This window comes from Octopus bimaculoides, chromosome 9 (genome assembly GCF_046866305.1).
Source record: "Octopus bimaculoides isolate indiv1 chromosome 9, ASM4686630v1, whole genome shotgun sequence".
NCBI lineage: Eukaryota > Metazoa > Mollusca > Cephalopoda > Octopoda > Octopodidae > Octopus > Octopus bimaculoides.
The window spans coordinates 34,009,082-34,031,887 of NC_142936.1; the positions used below are offsets into that span (position 1 = coordinate 34,009,082).

At 38.7% G+C, this 22,806-nt stretch overlaps 3 protein-coding genes across 3 annotated transcripts in view; 1 reads left to right on the forward strand and 2 right to left on the reverse strand.

Annotated features, from left to right (window-relative positions):
- Positions 1-685: 685 nt before the first annotated feature.
- On the reverse strand, positions 686-16,466 carry LOC106878209 (uncharacterized). The gene has a single exon (XM_089357365.1). It carries the CDS (start codon positions 11,029-11,031, stop codon positions 10,285-10,287), a length of 747 nt encoding a protein of 248 aa, XP_089213491.1. The 5' UTR covers positions 11,032-16,466; the 3' UTR covers positions 686-10,284.
- On the reverse strand, positions 5,453-5,971 carry LOC106878207 (uncharacterized). The gene has a single exon (XM_014927353.2). It carries the CDS (start codon positions 5,969-5,971, stop codon positions 5,453-5,455), a length of 519 nt encoding a protein of 172 aa, XP_014782839.1.
- Positions 16,467-18,970: 2,504 nt separating the features above from the next.
- LOC106878210 (ubiquitin carboxyl-terminal hydrolase MINDY-3) overlaps positions 18,971-22,806 on the forward strand; it is a 46,173-nt gene continuing 42,337 nt past the window's right edge. The window contains exon 1 of the mRNA XM_014927355.3: positions 18,971-19,236. Coding sequence (XP_014782841.1) covers positions 19,131-19,236 — 106 coding nt within the window. The 5' untranslated portion in view covers positions 18,971-19,130. The remainder of the gene's footprint in view (positions 19,237-22,806) is intronic.

A 22,806-nucleotide genomic window follows, 5' to 3' on the forward strand; every position in this document is an offset into this window, starting at 1 on the left:
ATGATACTTTTGAAGTACTAACATCACTACAAATAATTGAACCCAGACACACAAGCGAAAGAAAAAGAAAATGCATGGAGTTCTTGGAAGGGGATGTCAAATGCAATAAATATCAAATTTGTAACTGTATGGAAAAAACCCCCTCTAAAACGCGAGGTGGGAGTGATGTAAAAATTATTGTTAATGAAAAGAAATAAGATTACATTCCTCGACAAAAAAAAGATTAGAAGGGGAGATGTGGCAGATAATAATAATGATAATAACAGAACATCTCTCCCACATGATGAGTGGTATGTGCTAGTCATTATAAATACTGTGACATAGGAAGTTGAGTTGTTGAGAAGTCGGCAAAGTCGGTCATAGATAATCGTGTCTTTACTTGTCTAACTATACTGCTATACCGGAGTGGATGTTATAACAGTCCAATGTTGGATTACAACAATATTAATAATTGCCAATGAATGGGTAATTTCACCACTGGAAATTTTGTCCTTGTAATTTCACCCCCAGAAAATTTACCACTGGTAATTTCGTCCCCAGTAAATTTGCCATGAGAAATTTGCCACTAGTAACTTCCGGTGATTTTGTTCCTGTAATTTCATCATAGTAAGTATATTCTATACTTTGGGCATATGACACACACAGAGTAGTCATCACATCAAAGTAGTCAAGACAACTAGTGCAATATCATTGGTGCATTTTTATTTGCAAAACATATCTCATAAGTACTAAACCATCATAGTTTGACACATCTCACAAGCTCAATGACCAAAAAAGTACAAGTAAACAACACATTTTATAGTTTTAAGCATTCAATATGCATCTAATGTGATAAACAACACATTACAAATTCAATATTGTTCAAAATAACAAACTTATAGCACAGCGCATTACAAATTATTGTGTGAAATAACCAACTTATAGCACAGCAGTTCATTGAAGATAAAAGTCCGAAATGCATTCAAGTAATTTTTCAAACAGATCAATAAAATATTGAAATACAAAATATATTGGCAAAAAATCCAAATAGATGGATAAAAATTTCTAAAATTATGGGTACGAACAGCAGAACAGAGCACCAACACGTGGTTTATGTATATTTGTCAACTCATGTGCGTAGAATATATTCCTTGCAATTTCAAACAAAAGAGTTCTCATGTTTGGCTTGGACAGCGGTAGTGAAATTACCTGGGGCAAAATTCTGAGTGGCGAAATTACCGGGGTTGAATTTTCCAGGGACGAAATAACCAAGCACCATTGCCAACAACCTGCCACTGACCTGGATGTCAATACTATTCTCCCCTGGTAAGAGACAGCAATTGCTTAAGGTTGATGGCTAAAAATAGATGACCTAGCTCTATATAAAAAAAATGCCACATTGACCAAATTCTTTCCTTTCCTTTTTCTTCTTTTTCTTTGACAGCTGATTTTTTTTGGCTCAGAAAAAGATAGCTTTAGACTTCTGGTTCCCTATATTTTCAGTTAATCAATTGATCAATTGATAAGATTGAATCATGAAAGCATCCAAATGCAAATCTGAGACGGCTGTAAGCCTAAAATAAATAAATGTATATAATCCATTATTTCTGTCTATTTTACATATCACTCTGTAAAAACGGTAAACTGAATATTGGAACCATGGATTTACAAATTTGGCTGGTGATAGACTTGTAGCATAGACTGTAGATATACATTCGAATGTAGCAGGGACCAACTGGCCTTTGGCTGCTGTTTATATTCCGTTGTGTCCACTACTCTGATTGGTTGGTATTGGCGCAATTTGTATCCTACTCTGTTGTGCCAACTGACCACGGATAGTCAGTCAGAGATTTTAGATAGCATCACATGAACGACCTTTTTCAAACCTACTACTTTCCATAAAAGCCCAGCTTTTCCCTCAATATATGTCTTTGGTTCCAGACCTTTTATGGTCAAGCCACGTAGACACAGCCAGTTCCAGCAACAACACCACAGCAGCCACATTGAGACTTGCCAACTTCGTCCAACAGCATTACAGCAACCTCCGTCTTCGTTGCCACCATCATCTTCTTAACCTCATCAACATCATCTCTCTACATACACAGCTCAGCAAGCAACTCGCCCAGGTTCTAACACTTCTCTGTTCATGAATTACTTCACCATGAATCAACAGCAAATATACAACCTTCAAGAATTCCTGTACCAAGTGACCCAGGCAGCAACATCACAGCCATAACTTCATGTATGACATGTACCTACAACTGGCTCAGTATCATGGCTGCGACTTCTTGATACAGTATTTCAACTACTGCGTACAAATGACTATGAACTGGTATTATTTATCTTACTTGTGTCTATGAACATTCTTCTTAGTTCTCTTTATAGACTCTTTCACTGTCTACTTATCAATATCCTTAAACATACACAACACGCACAAGCATCCATGCCTATACACACATACATGCATAAACTTCCTTCTCATGATGGCCTGTTGATTTATTTCTGTATCCATGACACACACACACACACACACACACACACATTATTATATCAATAATCATTCTATGCGGTTGTGTCTCCTTTTTCCTTCTGGCAAATATGTGTACTATTCAAATTATATATTTATTGTATCAACCATGTGATATACTAAGGAGCCATTCTTGTCACATCGCATCGCACAGTCCCTACAGACTTTAATTTGGATTATCTAAAGTACAGGACTGATCACAAGACATTTTTGTTAGCCTGAGATACTTTTATCTGCAGAAAGCTTAAGAAGTATATCACCTGGATTACTATTCTGTTATTAGACCCTGTTTGTTTTGATATATATAAATATACATATACATATACATACATACATATATATATATATATATATATATATATATATATATATATATATATATATATATATAGGCACAGGTGTGGCAGTGTGGTTCTCAGTTCAGTCCCATTGCATGGCACCTTAGGCAAGTGTCTTCTACTATAGCCTTGGGCCAATCGAAGCCTTGTGAGTAGATTTGGTAGATGGAAACTGAAAGAAGCCCATTGTCTGTGTGTGTGTGTGTGTGTGTGTGTGTGTGTGTGTGTGTATGTGTGTGTGTGTGTGTGTGTCTGTGTTTGCCCTACAACATCGCTTGACAACCAATGTTGGTGTGTTTACGTCCCCGTAACTTGGTGGTTCAGCAAAAAAAAAAGATAGCATAAGTGCTAGGCTTACAAAGAATAAATCCTAGATTTGATTTGTTCAACTAAAAGGCAGTGCTCCGGTATTGCCACAGTCAAATGACTGAAACAAGTAAAAGAATAAAAGAAAAGAATATATTGGCCACTTAGTATAAAGTTGTAGAAACGACTGTGCGAACTAAAGGAGAAATGGTGACGAATGGAAAACAGGCTCCTTTTTAACGCGTCGCACGATCAACACAAAATATGATAATATATGTTATATTACTATAACATAGAGAATTCGCATGTGAAATGCGAAGGAGTGCCAGTAAGGAAGAGATAGAAACGCAACCGATAAAGATGTATAACAGTAAGATTTATTGGAGCATTAAACTGTATGTCTGTGTGTGTGTGAATGCGACATAATAAAACAATATAAGACAGGCCATCATGTAAACAAAATGTGTGTATACAAATATATGTATGTGAATGCAAGAGATACAAAGCATAGAAAGAGTCTGTAATAAGTACGTTAGAAGTCCAGCCACCAGGATAAGGAAATACCAGTTCTGTTAAGGTACACAGTAGTTAGAAAGTCTGTATATAAGAGGTTAAGGTTGAGGCAGAGCTAAGTCACTAGTCGTGCAGTTGAGGCTTCTATGCCGGGCCGGATTCTTGATACAGATGTTCTTTGCAGGTTGAGTTCTGGCTGTTAATTCATGGTGAGCAAATCACACAAACAGGGTTGAGAAGCTGCGGTTGCTGTTTGGTAGCTTGTGTTGACGCTGGGGACGAGGATTGTAGTAAACAGTTGAACGATGCTGTTGATGTCGTCGCTGGAACTGGCTGGTTGGTTGGTGCTGTGTGGTCTACGACCAGATCTTAGAAGATCTGAAGCCACGACAAAGTGACGCGTATAAAGTAGGCTATTTATAGGTACAAGGAGGCTCCAGAAAGCATCAGAAAAACACTCTCTCATGTGACCTTATTAGATGGCCACGGTTGGCCGGTTTGCATCCTGGCACGAACGGACTGGAGACAATTGCCGCGAAAATAAAAGTCAGTCAGGTGGGAAAGAGTTGTTACCTGCTACGTTCGCATTTGTAAATAAATAACCGTGAGAGAGGTGGTTTCACTACAAAGTACTCAAAGATAAGTCTGAGAGTGAATATCTTGTTGGACTAATGCAGCAAAATATATTTTGTCTGACTAATGATCATGGCTTAAATATTTTATATATACATATATATTGTAGCGTACGCCTTAGGGGATACTTCTCTCTCTGTCTGTTATATATACATGAATACGGACATAGTGGATAACAGCTAGCCTTCGGTCGCACCTTTGGATCCTGTTGTGTCCACCACTCTGATTGGTTGGTATTGGTGCATTTTTGTCTCCTGTTCTATTATGCACCAAGATGCAACCCAACCAATCGCAGCTTTCAGATAAGGTCGCATGAGACAGTCTTTTCTGAACCCCAGTTTGAGCCGACAGTATATTATAAATAGCTAGCCTCTCACCGTCACAGTTTGTCAGTCTTCTCAGCTCCAGACATTCTGAAGTCTAGCCGCTGACCACGGAGCACACAACCAGTTCCAGCGACGACAACAACAGCCACATGGAAACTCAATACTTCATCCAGCAGCATTCAGGAACTCCATTCTTCATCGCCTCCAGCTTCTTAGCGTTACTCTCTGAACAAATAACAATGGTAATTTATTTCATCTGAATAAACATTTCATCTCTGGACATCAGTAGCCAGAACGCCTTGGTGTGGAAGCAGCAGGATTGGTAGTTAGATACAACACAAAAATACGAAGGCATTTTCACAGACTCGCAATGTTGCTCGCCATCAGAATTCCAGCTCCACGGGGCTGGTCTCAGTTGTGTCCTGCCTGGTCAACAGCCAGGGCCGAAAAAGGGCGAATGGTGGTCAAGCCTAGCTGCTGCTGATGATTGCGCATGCGCATAAGGGGCTTCCGTCAGATCTCCAGAAAGCTCTAATCCTATGCACATGCGTGGACGAATGTTCCAAAATGGCGTCTAGAACCAGGCATCACTACAAGGCTCCCCCTTGAGTACAGAAGCATGAAAATAGAAAGATTGCAGTGGCGCCAGAAACAAGATGGCTACTGATCACCCACAAGATGTGGCACAAAATATGACAAGTCAAAAGAAAATAATTACAATATAAATGAGTATGCACAAAATATTTTACAAAATGTTCAATAGCAAAACATTGAAACTGTTCAGTACACAAAAGAACACCTGTCTGTCACAGGAAACACAAAAGAGAATGTCAAATATAAATAGTCTTTGCAAGTTTCTTGGGCCAGTGAACAGTTTGGCCAGTCCTGATGACATAGGGTCTGCTCGAGGCAGGTTGCGACGATGCAGGTGGTGATGTAGGTGATGGTGTTGTCAAAGGTTTATGTGTAGGTGATGGTATTTTCAAGGGTGCATGTGTAGGTTCAAAGGTGGGCGTGGCAGCAGTGTCATCGAAAGATGTTGACACCTCAAAATATGCTCTTCTAAGCCGATCTACAGAAACAGTCTCCATACGACCATTCATATCAATTGTAAAAACTTTGGGTGTGCGAGAAAGCACACGAAAGGGTCCTTTGTAAGGAGAAACAAGGTGTCCCTTGACAGTGTCATCCTGAACAAAAACATGCAATCGAGAGCCAATATCTGATGGGACAGTTGAGGGTGGAGATTGGTCCCAGGAACCCATGAGCGGAAGATTAGAAAAATAGGTGCGAAGTGTGGCGACGTACGATGCCGGATCATGAAGCTGTGAAATGTCTGGCACCAACATCGTGAAATGTCTGGCACCAACATTGTACCAGGCAATGCTAGCATGGTACCATACAGCAGCTCTGCAGAGGAGAAACCCAGGTCTGCCTTGACAGCAGTATGACAGTCAAGAAGCACAATTGGCAGAAACTCAGTCCAAGACTGCGGATCTGGAGAGGTACGTAGAGTGGCCTTGAGCTGTCTATGAAACTGTTCGACCATCCTGTTGGAAGCTGGATGGTAACTGGTCGTGCAAATGTGATGCACACCCAGAATTCGTGACAATTCACGAAATAAAGAAGCTTCAAACTGGCGTCTGTGATCAGTAGTTAATCTGGACGGAACTCCGAAGTGGGAAATCCAGTTAGAAACAAAAGCTTGAGCAACAGATTCAGCAGAAATGTCTGTTATTGGAATGGCTTCTGGCCAATGGGAGAAACGATCGATACAGGTCAAGATATAAGAGAACCCGTGACTCACAGGCTATGGTCCAACCAGATCGATGTGGACATGGTGAAAACGGGCCTCTGAAGGAGAAAACTGTCCAAGTGGAGCATGAATGTGCCGTTGGATCTTGGAATGCTGGCACTTGGAACAAGTACATGTCCAAGAAGTAATTGTGCGACGCATATTTGGCCAGAAAAAACGAACAGTGATAAGCTTCAGTGATGCCCGGATGCGACAAGGAGTGCAGGGCCTCAAACACTGAGCGTTAGTGATTCTCAAGCACAAGTAGCCTGGGAGAACCAGTAGAGTTATCACAAAGAATAGTGCCTTCAGCCAATGGAAGCGGAAGATAGGCAAATTGGCAACAGGAGAACTGGGGCGAAGTTAGATCTAACTTCACCAAAGCTGGTTGGCCTGCGAAATGGCAGTCAAATTGATTGCAGCAGGAGATGAAAGAGAACAGACAGGAAGACGAGAAAGAGCGTCAGCAGGAATGTTTTCTTTCCCAGGTATATGACGATTGTCACTGGTAAATTGTGAAATAAAATCCAAGTGATGGATAGCACGAGGCGAGAGTCTGTCCGTCTTAGACGATAGGGCAAATGTAAGAGGCTTGTGATCAGTATAGATCACAAAATCTCGACCTTCAAGCTGATGCTGGAAATGACAAACTGACAGATAGATCGCTAAAAGCTCACGATCAAATGTGCTATAACACCACTCAGCTGGTTGTAATTGGTGAGAAAAGAAAGCCAGAGGTTGAGTTCGGTTGTCCACTGTGTGCTGCAGCACAGTGGCTATCGCAGTGTCCGATGCCTCCACAGTTAAAGAGAGAGAAGCATCAGGAACCGGATGTGCAAGCAAAGGAACAGAAGCTCTTTCCTTCTTGATTGACTCAAAAGCAGATAACGCCTCAGCTGAGAGGGTGATTTGACCGTCCTTTCTAGAGGTGTTCTTTAGTAGTTGGGTCAAAGGAAATAGCTTGTCCACACATCTGGGTATAAAGCATCTATAGAAATTTACCATACCTAGAAAATGGTGCAACTGATGCAAAGAAGGAGGTGCAATGTGTTGAATTGCATCGACTTTGGACGAGAGAGGTTTGATGGCACTCGAGTCAATATGATGTCCCAGAAATTCAAGAGAAGATTGCCCGAAAATACACTTATCAGGATTAATACGCGAAGACACTGTAAAAGCTGAGACAAATGCCGGAGATGATTCTTACGTGTGTTGCTTGCAATGAGTATGTCATCAATGTAAGCAAAAACAAAATGAAGTCTGCGGATGACTTCATCAGTGAAATGCTGGAACGTACTGGTAGCGTTCCACAAACCAAAATTAATATATAGAAACTCAAAACAACCAAAAGGAGTGGTAATGGCAGTTTTTGGAATATCGGCTGGATTGACCGATATCTGATGATAAGGCGCGAATGAGGTCAACCTTAGAAAATATGATACAGCCATGAAGATTTACTGAAAAATCCTGAAGGTTTTTTATAGGATATCGGTCAGGTACCGTAACTGCATTCAGACACCTATAATCCCCCACTGGGTGGAAATCAGAATCCCCTTTACATGCCAAATGAAGGGGAGATGCCCAAGGGCTGGTGGAGGGGCATATCAGGCCAAGTTGGAGCATGTGCTCAAACTCGGCCCTAGCCATTTTTAGACGGTCAGGTGCAAGACGCCACGGGCGCGAAAAAATAGGTGGCCCAGTGGTGGTAATAAAATGGAAGATTGAGTGCGTGGGCTTTTCCGAATGAAAAGTATAATCCACTAGCTCTGGAAAGGAAACCAAAAGAGAATGAAAAGCATCTCCAGTGGTGGCAACAAAAAATTCCGGGCTAAGAACTGCATTGGTAGAACCTTTGGTCGGCGTAGAGAGTGACGTGGAACCATCGACAGGCCTCTGTTACCTGACATCTACCAATAGATTAAAGTGGTTCAAAAAATCATCTCCCAGAATAGGATGTGGTATGTCAGCTATGACAGAAACCCATTGAAAATCTCGATGAAGATTGAAATGCAGGCATAAAGAAATCTGACCAAAAGTAGCAATGGAAGATGAGTTGATTGCATGTAAAACAATGGCAGAACGCTTAGGCCTGTCTGCAGTGAGATGAAGAGGCCAAATACTGCAAGAAGAACCGGTATCAACCATGAAGAGTTTCTTAGACACCAAATCTTTTACGAAGAATGCACGATAAGTAGGAAATGAAGAGGAGGAAGTTGGCGTGCTCAATTCCTCTGAGACTCGTTTCCCAACGACTTAAAGCTACAAGGCTGAATACATTTGTGGGCTTTTTCTGCAAATCTTGCATGGTACCAACACAGAATGGAGTGTGACAGAGAGGCATGAGAGGCAGAATGACTGCAACTACGAGAACGCGAAAGATGTCGGATATCCCTGCACAGTATGTGCATCTGCCGTGTGTGTGCGTCCAGCTTTTCAGAAATCTCATCATTTTACAAGGGAGAGGATTTAACAGAGGTTGCCTAAGAAACCTCAGAACAAGTGCAAGCACCACGTGATGACGGCTGTATGGAAAATTCCAAAATTTTCTCCACCATAGTGGAAATTTGATCAATGGTGTTGTGCTCGAGAGCTAGGGCCAAAATCGCCTGTACGTTCAACAGGAACCGGAAAAAAAAAATTTTTTGCAAAAGAGGCGCGTCAGCTGGATCATCACTTAATTCACACAGACAGGGCAAAAACTGTGACGGGGTTCTGTCTCCCAATACCTCGTCTGCCATTAGTTCTTTGAGGCGTCTCTCCGCAGATCTGGTGTTACGGCACAGAATCTCCGCCTTAACAGACGTATAAGTGGCATCTGGGCTGGGAACTGTAATTAGATCCCTAGCAGAGGTGGCGAGTGGTGCGGGCATGCCACAATACAAAAGATGCAACTGTTGTGGGGCAGAAATATTGTGAGCCGGAAAGTAGGCTTCAATCTGCGTGGGCCACAACGTAACATCTCCTGGAAACGGAGGTAACATTGGCAGGGACATAATTTTTGTTCGGTCTTTTTACTGACTCTGTAACATGGAAAACAGAAAAACAAATGGAAATTGGCGATGAGAAAAAACAGAAAGACCTCAGTGATGAGAGAAACACACAAGAAGTAAAAGAAACTGACTAGTGAAACGACAAAAATATATTCGTGGAGCAATGTGTGCACAAAAAGGAAAAAAAATTTCTTAAGCAAACAATGTTTTTTTTTTATGTACTGTATGTCGGGAAAAAAAAATTCACCAACCTTTGTAGCGCTGATAAAAAAATGAAAAACAAGAAAAAATACCAGAAAAAATTGTACACGTGTGTACTGATGTGTTCTGTTTGTAAGGCTGTCCTGTTTTTTTTTTTTTTTTTTCTGTGTAGCTGGTAAAATGAATTTCACTGGAAAGAACGAAAATTAAAAGTTAATGTCACTGCTAAAAATAGTAGTTAAAAAAACCTGTAGAAACTATGTCTGAAAGAAAATGGCTCTAAAAACAACACCTATACTCAGTGGCGGATCTACAATATTGGGGCCTTGAAGCTTAAAATGTTATGGGGGCCCCCTTTATAACCAGCAACAGTTGGGTAACATCCAACAAGGTCAAAGAATTTTCGTGCCCTTGCAAGGAACTCCAGCTTGAAGCCTCGAAAGCCTAAGTGGTGGAGTTGTGATGTGGAGTCCTTAAAAATGAGTCTGAATGTGAGCCTCTTTCCACCAGAAACGTGGTGTGGGTAATCACCAATATCTTTGTCGATGTGGTTGTTCCATGGCAGATCACTACAAATATTTTCCAGGCTATGCCTTATACTTTTAGAGTTATGGGGGTTGAAAATTAGGGAAGTGTTATATACATGCATGATGCATCATTAAGACACATATGAAAATTACAAAATATTCTTTTTTCTGTTTTTTGTAGCAACAGTTTTGTCATGTGACAGCTTCCTTGCAATGTCATTTTCTAGAGACAATATGCATAAGGAATTTAAGTGCTCTTCAGTCATGGTAGACTGAAATTTATTCTTAACAAAGGAAAGCTTTGAGGAACTCCTTTCTGCTTCACAGCTCGTAATAGGCATTGTCAAGAACAGCTTATGAGCAGTGGTAATATAAGGGGATACTTCAATTAATTGTTGCTCATAAATAAGCTGAAGAACTTCAGTGCATTGCATTTTAGATGGTGTGTTTTCTTCTGCGTTCCGGGATTTCCTGAGGTGTAAATACCCTTTAAACTGATAACACTCATTTATTAATTTGCGGTCAATATCATCTTTGTAATGCGATATTATAAGTTTGATACTGTTCTCATCAAATTCTGAATTGTTCATCAATTTTGAGAGAAACTTGAACCTTTTCACAATCTGCTCATATAGATCTGTCCTATTGCTTAACTGGATTATCAAGCAGTCATAGACTTGATTTAGAACTTCTATCCTAAATTTTTCAGCCCCTTTCAAAGAAGCCTTATCATGTGTTCTATCTGCAAATTTCTTTGTAACAATGCAGTTGGAAACATCAGAATAATTTAAGGTGATATATTCACATAAACCTTTTGCTACTGATTCATAGTATGCAATCCTGTTGGCTGAATTTTCTCGTAGTTCTTTAGCAAATGAAAGCAAATATGTTAGCATAAGGTAAATTTCAATAACATCAGAACCAGGGGTTTGGAGTTTCTTACTTGTTTTCTTAAAACGTTCTATAACTTCTTCCTAAACGGCTGTTAAAACAAAATATTCCAATTTTACCAACTTGTGGTATAAATTCTTTGCATCTCACTTACATTCAGGCATCTCTTCTGAGTCATCAAACATATGTTTGAGAGTTTGTAAAATATCCCTACATCCATTTCTAATTGCCTGGACTGCTTCACAGTGTGCAGACCATCTAGTTACACTTAAGCTCTTTAGAGAAAAGGCTAGATTGCCCTGTGTGTTCAAAATCCCCCATCTTCGAGAAGATTCATAAAAGAAAACATACAGCTGCTGCAAGGTGCCAAAATAGTCAACAACTTCAGGTACAGTAGACACTGCCTTTTACCAAACAAGGTAGAGTGAATGGCTTCCACATGGTACACAGTCTACATACCTGTTGATGTTTTTAAGAAGTACTCGCAGCCCTTTCTCTGAGCCCTTCATGTTGGAAGCATTATTGTACAACTGACCATGGATATTTTCAAGTGAAAGCTTATGCTCCCCTAGAAATTGTTATTTTGTTGAACAAGATCATGGATGAATGTTTTTCTATTTGCGAAAAAGCTAAAGATCTCTCACAGGGTCTTCCATTATAACAGTATCAAACCACAATTACCAGCTGGTCAACATGTGTTATGTCAGGTGTTAGTCAACAATAATTGAGTAGTATTTGATGTCTAGGTTGTTCATCTGATTCACCACTTGATCTTCCACATGTTTTCCCATGATTTCTATCAATTTTTTATACAAAGATTTCGATAGGTAAGTAATATTTACTTTTACATTTTTCTAAATGTTCATGTAAAAATGGGTCAAACTCTGCAATAAGCTGAATGGCCCCCATGAAATTTCCATTGGGGAGCCCCACTTTTCCTCACGACCTGTAAATGCTAAACCTCTTTCATTTAAAACCTTTATAACTGCTACAACTATTTCTAGTACTTCAAATCAATACTATATGTTTTTTCTCAACTGTTCCTCAAGTTGCTGATCACAGTGTTTTTATTTGACTTTCGTGTTAGCCAGTTCATCATCGCTGTTATGTTCCATGCTGTCTTCATGATTTTCTACAGTTCTGAGTATATTCATCCAATCAAAAAACTTACCCATTGTAAGTGATATTTGGCATTTAGAAAAGAGTTTGCTCTTTGAGTAAACTAACCAGGATCTCATCACAGTCTGGCCATTTTTCAATCATTTTTTCAATCATTTTTTCAAAGTACTTGTTTGAGAAACTTTGATTTTGCTGTTTGTAAATCTTGTTGGATTCAGTATATACATTATCTGGTTTTTTATTTTGAAAAAAAACTCATCTTGCATTAAACAGTTTTGTATGAAATCATTATCAATCATTGCGGACCAGTTTGCCAGGTCAGTGTAGTCTTTGTAATCACTAAATTTGCTTCCTGTTTCTGCTCTCTCTTTTCTTGAAGTCTTTGACCACCTTGATCATCATCTGCACCAAAAGTATCAACAGTAGGTTGATTATTGCTAAACAGAGCACTCATGGTTTGCACACTATTATTGACTTCACTGGTGCTTGCATGGCTTGTTTCAGTTGCAGGTGAGGACAAACTTGTACTTGACATTGTAAAATAGTTTGATAGTTTTTGACATTTAGAAATTTCATTAGATTGCTTTTCCTTGAGTTAGCATTTCTGGTATCTGCTTAAGTACTTTCTTGAAGACATTGCTATTCCTCTTGGGGCCTAGACCTCTGTGAAAAAAATTAGGGTAATATTTTCATTAGCCACAGCAAGACAGAGATCGATCAAGATAAGGATCCACAACTTAATATATAGTCATAAATGAAGAAATGTTCATTTTGTACAAGGTTATATGCAAACAATTTTTAAAGTAGAAAAAATGCTTTGTTACTGAACAGATTGTAAGTCCAAGATTAAGAAGCAAACCCTTTCATTGGTCATTAAATAATGGTGTGAAAATAAGAATTCTTATCTCTACCATGCTGATGTAGTAGTAGACATATTTGATAATGGGAGGGGCAGGGCTGAAGTTTCCAAAGTAATTCAAGTAAAGCAAATTATCTGTGAGTCATTTGTACTATTATTTTTTATGCTACTCCACGCTGGCAGAAACAACAGATGAATAACTCATGGCAAGACACTGCATGTCTAGATTCTGCGTAGGTGTATATGATGTCCACTAAGACTGGTAACAGAAATCTACATGGCAAAATACAAAATATCAAAAAATTAAGTTGCTTCAGAGAGGTCCCCTGGGATTAGGGGCCCTGAAGCATAAGCTTCATTTGTTTTATGGTGGATCTGCCACTGCCTATACTTTGTTAGGACAGATTGTAAGCGGGCAGATGAAAAATGAACGGGTATGTATAAATATTTGCATCTATACACTTTGGCATGTTGTACTGAAGACAGCAAGGGGTTTTACAACCCTAAGCCAGAAACTGTTCACCAACCAGTCTGGTGGACACACTAGTCAGATTGACTACATGCTTGCCAGGAAATAGGAAAGATGGCTACTTATAAATGCCAAAAGCTTCCCAGGTGATGAATGCACCCCACAACAGAGGTTAGTTGTTAGTGACTTCAGGATCTCAGCAGAATTTGAACTCAGAATGTAAAGACAGATGAGATACTGTTAAGCATTTTGCCTTGCATGCTAATAACTGTGCCAGCTTGCCACCTTTGTATGTATAAATATATTAACTCTCTCTCTCTAGTAGTTAGCAACTTCAGGATCAGGGCTAAATGGATGCCCAGAAGACAACCAGCATGGAAAAGAAGGGTCTGGAAGCTTAAGGATCCTGTGAATGGACAGAGATTTAGAGACATTTTACTTGAAGCTTTTGATGCAAAAGAGGAAGATAGAACACAACATAATGTGGAAGACAACTGGAGGTTCCTATGGTACAACCTGTTGAGGGCTACTGACCAGATCTGTGGATGGTGCAAAGTCCCCTCTAGACCTAAGGTAACGTGGTGATGGAACAATGTAGTTGACAGGGCAATTAAGGAAAAGAAACAGGCATGGAAGGACTGGATGAGTGGTGGTAGCAAGGAACTGTATCAGATTGCCAGAAGGGAAGCTAGGAGACAGGTTTATTTAGCCAGAGGGGAAGCAGATAAGAAAAATTTTTCCAATGTTCTGCATCATGAGGATCAAAGGCTTAAGTGTTTCATGTTGCAAGAGTGTGTGTGAGAGAGAATCGTGATGTCATAGGAGAGAAATGTATCCACATGGATGATGGCTCACTTGCATTTAATGAGGCCACAAAGAGAGCGACTTGGAGACACCACTATGAAAGGTTGCTAAATGAAGAGAATGAATGGGAAAAAGAGAGTCTGCCAAATGTCGACCCAACAGAGGGGCCAGCTATCCGAATAGACAGTACCTTGGTAGATAAAGCAATTAAGGATATGAAGACAGGGAAAGCCCCTGACCCATCAGGAGTCACTGCAGAGATGCTTAAAATATCTGGCAGTGTAGGCTATAGTCTAGTCACCCATATAGTCAACCAGGTTATTATATATGAAGGAGTCTTACCCAATGAATGATGTAGCAGCACCATAGTCAACTGCTATAAAGGTAAAGGTGACACATTAGATAGTGGTAATTACAGAGGTATCAAATTGTTGGATCAGGAGATGAAAGTCATGGAGAGGGTTGTAGCCCAACTAATTAGGAAGGGAGGGAGTTTAGATTAGATGCAGTTTGGGTTCGTGCCAGGCAAAAGCACCACTGATGCTATATTTCTGGTAAGACAGTTTCAGGAGGAATTTCTAGCCAAAGATGAACCTCTGTACCTGGCTTTCAAAAACATGGGGAAAGCCTTTTTCGGGGTCCCCCGATCTCTTATCTGGTGGTCAATGCAGAAACTGGGGATAGATGAGTGGTTAGTGAGAGCTGTACAAGCCATGTACAGGGGTGTTGTTTGTAAGGTGAGGGCTGGCAATGAGTATAGTGAAGAAATATGGGTAGGGGCAGGGGTTCACCAAGGATCAATCCTCAGCCCCCTCTTATTCATCATCATAGTCCTCCAGGCAATAACAGAAGAATTCAGGACATGATGCCTCTGGGAGCTCCTCGATGCTGCTGACCTTGCTCTAATAGCTGAGTCACTGTCAGAACTAGAGGAGAAGTTTCAGGTGTGGAAGCAAGAACTAGAATTGAAGGGCCTTAAAGTCAATCTAGCAAAAACCAAAGTCTTAGTAAGTAGGAAGGCAGACAAATCACAAATGCCTTCAGGTAGATGGCCCTGCTCAATCTGTAGAAAAGGCATAGGTAGAAACTCCATAAGATGCACCCAGTATAAGCTATGGACACATAAGAAGTACAGCAATATCATAGGAAGGTTAACTTGGAAGATAGTTTTTGCGTGTGGCAGATGCACAGGGGCAATAAACAGTGAAAATGTGCAGGAAACAGCTTCCATCACATGCCAGGGGGAAAAACTAAATGTAGTTGATAGCTTCCGTTATCTAGGTGACCAAGTCAGTTGTGGGGATGGATTCTCTGAGAGTGTAGTTGCTAGAATAAGAATAGCCTGGGCAAAGTTCAGAGAGCTCTTCCTCTGCAGGTAACAAAAGGCTTCTCGCTCAGAGTGAAAGGTAAACTGTATGATGTATGTGTGTGAACAGCCATGCTACACGGCAGTGAAACATGGGCTGTGACTGCTGAGGACATGTGTAGGCTTGAAAGAAATGAAGCTAGTATGCTGGATGTGTAATGTCAGTGTGCATACACAACAGAGTGTAAGTGCCCCGAGGGAAAAGTTGGACGTAAAAAGCATCAGGTGTAGTGAGCAAGAGAGATGACTGCACTGATATGGTCATGTGTTATGTATGGATGAGGACAGCTGTGTGAAGTGTCACACCTTAACAGTGGAGGGAACCTGTGGAAGAGGTAGACCCAGGAAGACCTGGAATGAGGTGGTGAAGCATGATCTTTGAATGTTGGACCTCACCGAGGCAATGACAAGTGACTGAGACCTTTGGAGATATGCTGTGCTTGAGATGACCCAGCAAGCCAAGTGAGATCATAGCTGTGGTCTATGCCAGTGTCACATAACCAGCCCATTTAAGAGTACCCTTCAATCGTCAGGCAATATACTGTGCTTGAGAAGACCTGTTGAGTCAAGTGAAATCATTGTTGTAGCCAATACCAGTACTGCCTGACTAGCACCAGTGCTGGTGTCATGTAAAACGCACCATTTGAGCATACTCGATGCCAGTGCCGCTACACTGGCTCCCATGCCAGTGGCACGTAAAAAGCACCATTTGAGTGCAGTCGATGCCAGTGCTGTCTGACTGGCCCCCATGCCAGTGGCACATAAAAAGCATCAACTACACTCTTGGAGTGGTTGGCTTTAGGAAGGGCATCCAGTTGTAGAAACCTTGCCAGATCAGATTGGAGTTTGGTTCAGCCTCCTGGATTGCCAGTCCTCAGTCAAACCATTCAACCCATGCCAGCATGAAAAGTGGACGTTAAATGATGATGATGATGATGATATATGCACATAGAGAGATATACATATAGATATGATCAATACAAAGATATATTGATAGATATGTAGATTTATAAATGAAAGGATAGTTATGTAAATCCACACTTTTATACAATAAAGTTGAAGGCTAGGTAGAAACTTATGAGTTATGCATTTCCATGTTGTTTAAATAACATTAAAACTAAAAATAGGCTGTGTTAAGCAGATCTAGTTTACAAAATGTATTATACACATTTTGTCTAAAATGTGCCATAGTATGACTAAAAATTCATAATGATGAGTATCTAGATATACTAGCAATAGTAATATCAGTCATCCTAAGTGTAGTACTAATGAAACTACTGTTAAATTTCAGAAACATAATGTGAGCATTTATGCAATTGGAAATGCTGCACCTCAAATGTTTCCTAGCAAAGATATCCTCTTAACTAGAATTGTTGAATGAAAAAGTGTAACTTATAAAATCTAAGTTTCTTACTCATTACAAACAGTAAATATTGTATTAGTTCAACATTCAATATTTTTAAAAAAAGATTTACAATGCACAAAGATACATTGAATAATAAGAAATGGATGCATTTGATATTATAAAATAAAACAGTTGAAAGTTTTGAAAAATATGTAGTCCCTAGTGAAGCCTCTCCAAGCTGAACAGTTAAAGTTAGTTAATAATGTTTAATAAAAAGAAATTGGTGTATTCAACATTCTAAACAGAGCATGTTTGGATTTTGAAATAAAGAAGAATTGACTTTAAACTTGAATGGAGTATTTTAAGTACTACTCTGTTCTATAAGAGTAACAGGTGTGGTTGCAGGTTTTGTACATACAAATTTCTTCTGTCATGAAGTAGATGACAACCTATGAAATAGAAAAAAAAATAAAATTCTAATTAACTGTAATCAAAATTTTCAAAATATGCAAATTCTACAACCTAATAATCAAATAAAATTAGTAGGAAATCATAATTAGCATCTTGCATTAGAATTTTTTATAATCAAGCTTAGAATTATACTGGAATAATGTGAGTCTAAATATACATCCTAATAATTTTTGTTATACAATAGGACTTTTCATCATCATGATCCTCATTATTATTATTATCTTCTTCTTCTTCTTCATCATCACCACCACCACCATCATCATCATTGTCATTGTTATTATCACCATCATCAGCATTTAATCTTTGTTCTTCATGCTGGCATGGGTTAAGTGGTTTGAGGGTAGATGGTCAGCCATAAGACTGCACCAGACTCTATCATCTTTTTTGGCATGGTTTCTACAACTGGATGCCTTTCCTAGTGCCAACCACTTTACAGAGTGTATTGGGTGCTTTTATGTGGCATCAGTGAGATCACTAAGTAACTTTTGAGTTGTTCATGGGTGCTGGACCACTGACCTCTTTGACTTTGTTAGTGTCCCACTTCAATGATCTATCAAATGATACTTGGGTGGAGTGCCTGGTTGGTTGCTCAACGACCTCAGTTTCACAGTTTTTCACAGTAATGACATGAGTATGTCGAGGTGTTTTTTAGAGGGGTGCACTAGTTTTCCCTAGCATACTGTATAATTGAAGGGGTGTGCATACCCCTATTTTGGTTATGTATTTACTGACTTTTTCTTCTCTCTTTATTCTCTTATTTTATTCCTTTATGTGTTGTAGCTCAAAGGCTGTGGCTATGCTGTGATATTGCCATTACTGTTTACTTTTGTTAATTATTTTCTATGAACAGTTTGTGCACGAACACACAAGGACACTTAGCATTGATTTTTGCCAATTAAATTTAATACATGTGAAGATACACATACAGATATAGAAATGGTGGCATTGTGAAAGGCAATATTAATAGCAAGCTTTTGTTTATTTACATATTTTTTAATATTTGCATAAAAGGAAGATAGTGTTTAGTTTCGGTTTAGCCCTGATCAATCTAATTTTTGATTAAAGACATCTAGCAATGACCAGTCTAATTTTCAGATCCAATATGGAGGGAGATTTGGCTGTTATTTCTAACAGGTCGAAGAGCCACGTGGATTATTGTTCTTTGGAGAGAAGACAGTTGAACTGGGATGTAACATCAATATTTAACTAAGACTGAATCAAGAAAATAAGTATATTTTGCTTTTATGTGTAACACAAGGCTTTCAGTAAGTGTTGACTATATTACTGGGCATTTATTTCAATATATTCAAAACAGTGTACACAGCAGACCTTACTTCAATAAACTATGTGATTAAATGTAGCCCTTAATTACACACAGAAATGGTTTATCAACCATTTAAATGTAATAAACATCCACATTTTAATTGCTATAATTGGTAACAATATAACAAAAATTTAAACACGTTTTGGAAAGCGTAAAATTGGTCAGGGGAAGTAATTAGTTAGAGGGCGCAGCAACCGCTTTGCATAATTGTTTTTGTTGTTCATATGATGGCGTTGCCATAGTCTTTTAACATGCTGGTGGGACGTCACTGTTCTCCCTTCTCTGAAGAGCCTCCACTATAATATAATTGTTGCCTTTTAAATCCTGGATAGTGCATATTTCTAACGATGGCTTCCAGGGAGACTAAACTGGATCCTAATCTTCTGCAAGCCACACGGAAATTATTGTGGGGAAATAGAGTGAAAGAGGAAGTGTTTTCGCGTTGGTCACAAGGTGAGCTCTTTAGTAAAATAAATTTATCAGTTATAATTATATATATATATATTCGAATAGTTGTGTGTGTATTTTACACGTACTTATTCTTTGCCTTATTATACCATACATTTTCATTGGGATTATATTGATACTTTCTCTTGAGATAAAGTTAGATATGTTGACATTTACGTATGAAATAGATATAGATTTGACATACAGCGTTTTATAGATGATGCGCTTGATCACGTTTTTTCTGATATGCATATATATAAACAATATATGTACATATCTGTGTGTGTGTGTATATATATATATATATATATATATATATATTTATATATATAAGTTGTCTAAGAATCCACAGTGAATAAGTAGACTTGTAAACGTACAATAGATGAACACCGGATTAGTGATCGGACGAGTCTGGGTTTTTTAAATTCAACTTCTTAATCAGAATGGAAATATTTCCACGAAACAAGAGTTGGCTATAAGGAATATCTAGCTCGAGCATGTACTAAAGCGATAAAAAAATTGGCGAATGCGTATATGTGGCATTGTATCGTTTATAAAAGATGTACATACATAGATATATTTGGCGAAGAAAAAATTGTAGTTCCTCGCCAAATACATCTATGATTACGTTTGTATAATATCTTTTTTAAATTATATATAGTTATATATAGGTGCTTGTCCATCTTTTATCTCTGTGTGTGTGTGTGTGTATATATATATGCATGAATGAATGAGTTTGCTCTCTCGGAGGGCTTCGAACACAATCATTATCTGTACACCGAAGTCTCGTGCTGCAGTGAAATGCACACACACACACACGTATATACATACACAAACACACATCATCCATACATAGATACATACTCACACACACATATTCGCTGAAATACCCGGTGTTGCCCGAGTTCAGGTCTCCGAGAATTAACCTTAACACCGCAAAGTAAATTATTTAACACATAGTAAATATTTTGGATAAGCTCCCACCGAATTTTCGGACTAAGTAATTTTTAAGAATATTCTTTCAGATATTCATATTTTAAACAGATGCGATTACCAATTCTGCAAAATATTGTACTCAAATTCAAATCTCTTTAATCTCCCAATTTCTGTTTAAAGTTATCTTAGTAATTTTAAATCGAAAACCTACGCCTAAGCGTTAACAACAAACTCTAACTTTAAATTCTTCTCCTTAGTCCTTACCTTTAAACCTTAACTCTAAACCCAGTTCTTAGCTTATTCCTTAAACTTAGACCCTAATATTGACACTAACCCTATTTTTTGTGTGTGTAGAATCGCAGTCTTTTATGTTCAAAACCTACACTATATCTTGACAAAAATTTGAAAATGACAAAGTTACTGCTAAGTATGTACTTTGAAGTGGATCAAAAAATCGATAAGAAATTGTAGTTTTTAAAAACATTTTTATTTGCAGAATTGTAATTTCGGTCCAGATGGAGTATATGTAATCTGAACTTTTCTCCCCTTTTTTTAATTATTTTTTTTTTTTTACGGAATCCCACGTTTTAGGCTATGGAGATTCCGATTCTGAAAAAAAATTTTCAAAAATCTCAAATTCAAAGTTTCGACCCCCCACCCCCACCCATTTCCTCATTTAAAAATATTTTCCGGAATTTTTTTTTTTTTTTTTTGAAATGCGTAAAAAACTACGGAGATTATGATTCTGAAAAAAAATTGTTTGAAAAATTTCAATCCCCCAGCAGGCTATTTACATGCTAGAAATAGCAGCCAAATCTCTCTTATGGGGTGTTTATTTGACACTTTGTCGAACAATATTAGAATACTGGGATCTTTTTTTAAAACGGGGGCCACATTTTTCATTAACGAAACACTTTGAAACTTGGAACACTGGTAGAATGTGTCATATAAAACATCTTTTTCTCTTAGTCTTCTTTAAAAAAAAGAAATCCCTAAGTTATTCCATGTTAAAGTTGTCGTATTTCTGTAATTTCAACCAATCACTGACGTCCATTCAGCCGATATACATTAAGTGCCGACTATATAAACAAACGATTCTGAAACAATTCTATCGGTGATAGGGTAAGGGTTAGGGCAAAACAGCAAATTTAAAAAGAAAAAAAGCAAATAAAACGAAGAAAAAAAAAAGAAAAGAAAAAAAGCAAATAAAACGAAGTTATGGCTTAATCAGCCAAAGGAGTAAATGTAAACAACTGAATACTTGTCAGTGATTGGTTGAAATTATCGAAATAAGACAATTTTTTATATGAAATAAATTCGAATACAAAAATATTTTTCTGTTCTATAACAGAAAATAGATAAGTATACGAAGTTTGAAAGTCTTTTGGTACCAAAAACACTACGTAAAACATTAATGAAAAATGTGGCCCCCGTTTTAAAAAAGATCCTAATACTGAATGACAAAATTTTAACCATTACTTCAATATGGAACATCTAAGTTCCTGCAAAGAATAATGCAGTATGAGTCTGTGAAGTAACACTTCAGGTGGTTCTTGGCTTTTGAGAAACTCGTTGGTATAGTTCAGTTCCTTTTGAATTTAAAATAGGGTCTACAAACTTATACACAAGTACAAAGCCATGCAACTGTTGATTCACCATGGCACGAACCCAAACTGCATCTAATCTAAACTGACTCTCTCCCTAATTAGTTGGGCTATGACCCTCTCCGTGACCTCCATTACCTGATCCAACAACTTGATACCTCTGTAATTATTTGTATCTAAAGCGTCACCTTTACCTTTGTAGCAGTTGACTATGGTGCTGCTACATCCGTCATTGAGTATGATTCCTTCATGTATCACCTGGTTAACTATTCAGGTGACTAGGCTATAGCCAACACCTCCAGATATTTTGAGCATCTCTGCTGTGATTCCTGATGGGCTAGGGGCTTTCCCTGTCTTTATACTCTAAATTGCTTTATCTATCAATGTACTGTCAATTCAGATGGCTGGTCCCTCTGTTGGGTCGACATTTGGCAGACTCTCTTTCTCCCATTCATTCTGTTTATTGAGCAACCTTTCATAGTGGCATCTCCAAGTCTATCTCTTTGCAGCCTCGTTTAGTGCAAGTGAACCATCATCCATGTGGACACATTTCTCTCCTACAACATCGCGATTCTCTCTCACATGCTGTTTTGCAACACGAAATACTTCAAGTTTTTGGTCCTCACAGCGCAGAACATTGGCAAATTTTTTCTCATCTGCTTCCCCTCTGGCTAAATAAACCTGTCTCCTAGCTTCCCTTCTGGCAGTCTGATACAATTCCCTGCTACCACCGTTCTTCCAGTCCTTCCAAGCCTGTTTCTTTTGTCTAATAGCCCTGTCAACCACATTGTTCTACCACCACGTTACCTGGGGTCGAGAGGGGACTTTGCACCATCCACAGATCTGGTCAGTGGCTCTCAGCAGGTTGTCCCGTAGAAAAACCTCCAGTTGTCTTCCACATTATGTGATGCTATATCCCCTTCTATTTCGTGAAAGGCTTCGAGTAATACGTCTCTAAATCTCTGTCCATTTGCAGGATCTTTAAGCTTCCAGACCATTCTCCTCCATGCTGGTTGTCTTCTGGACATCTATTTAG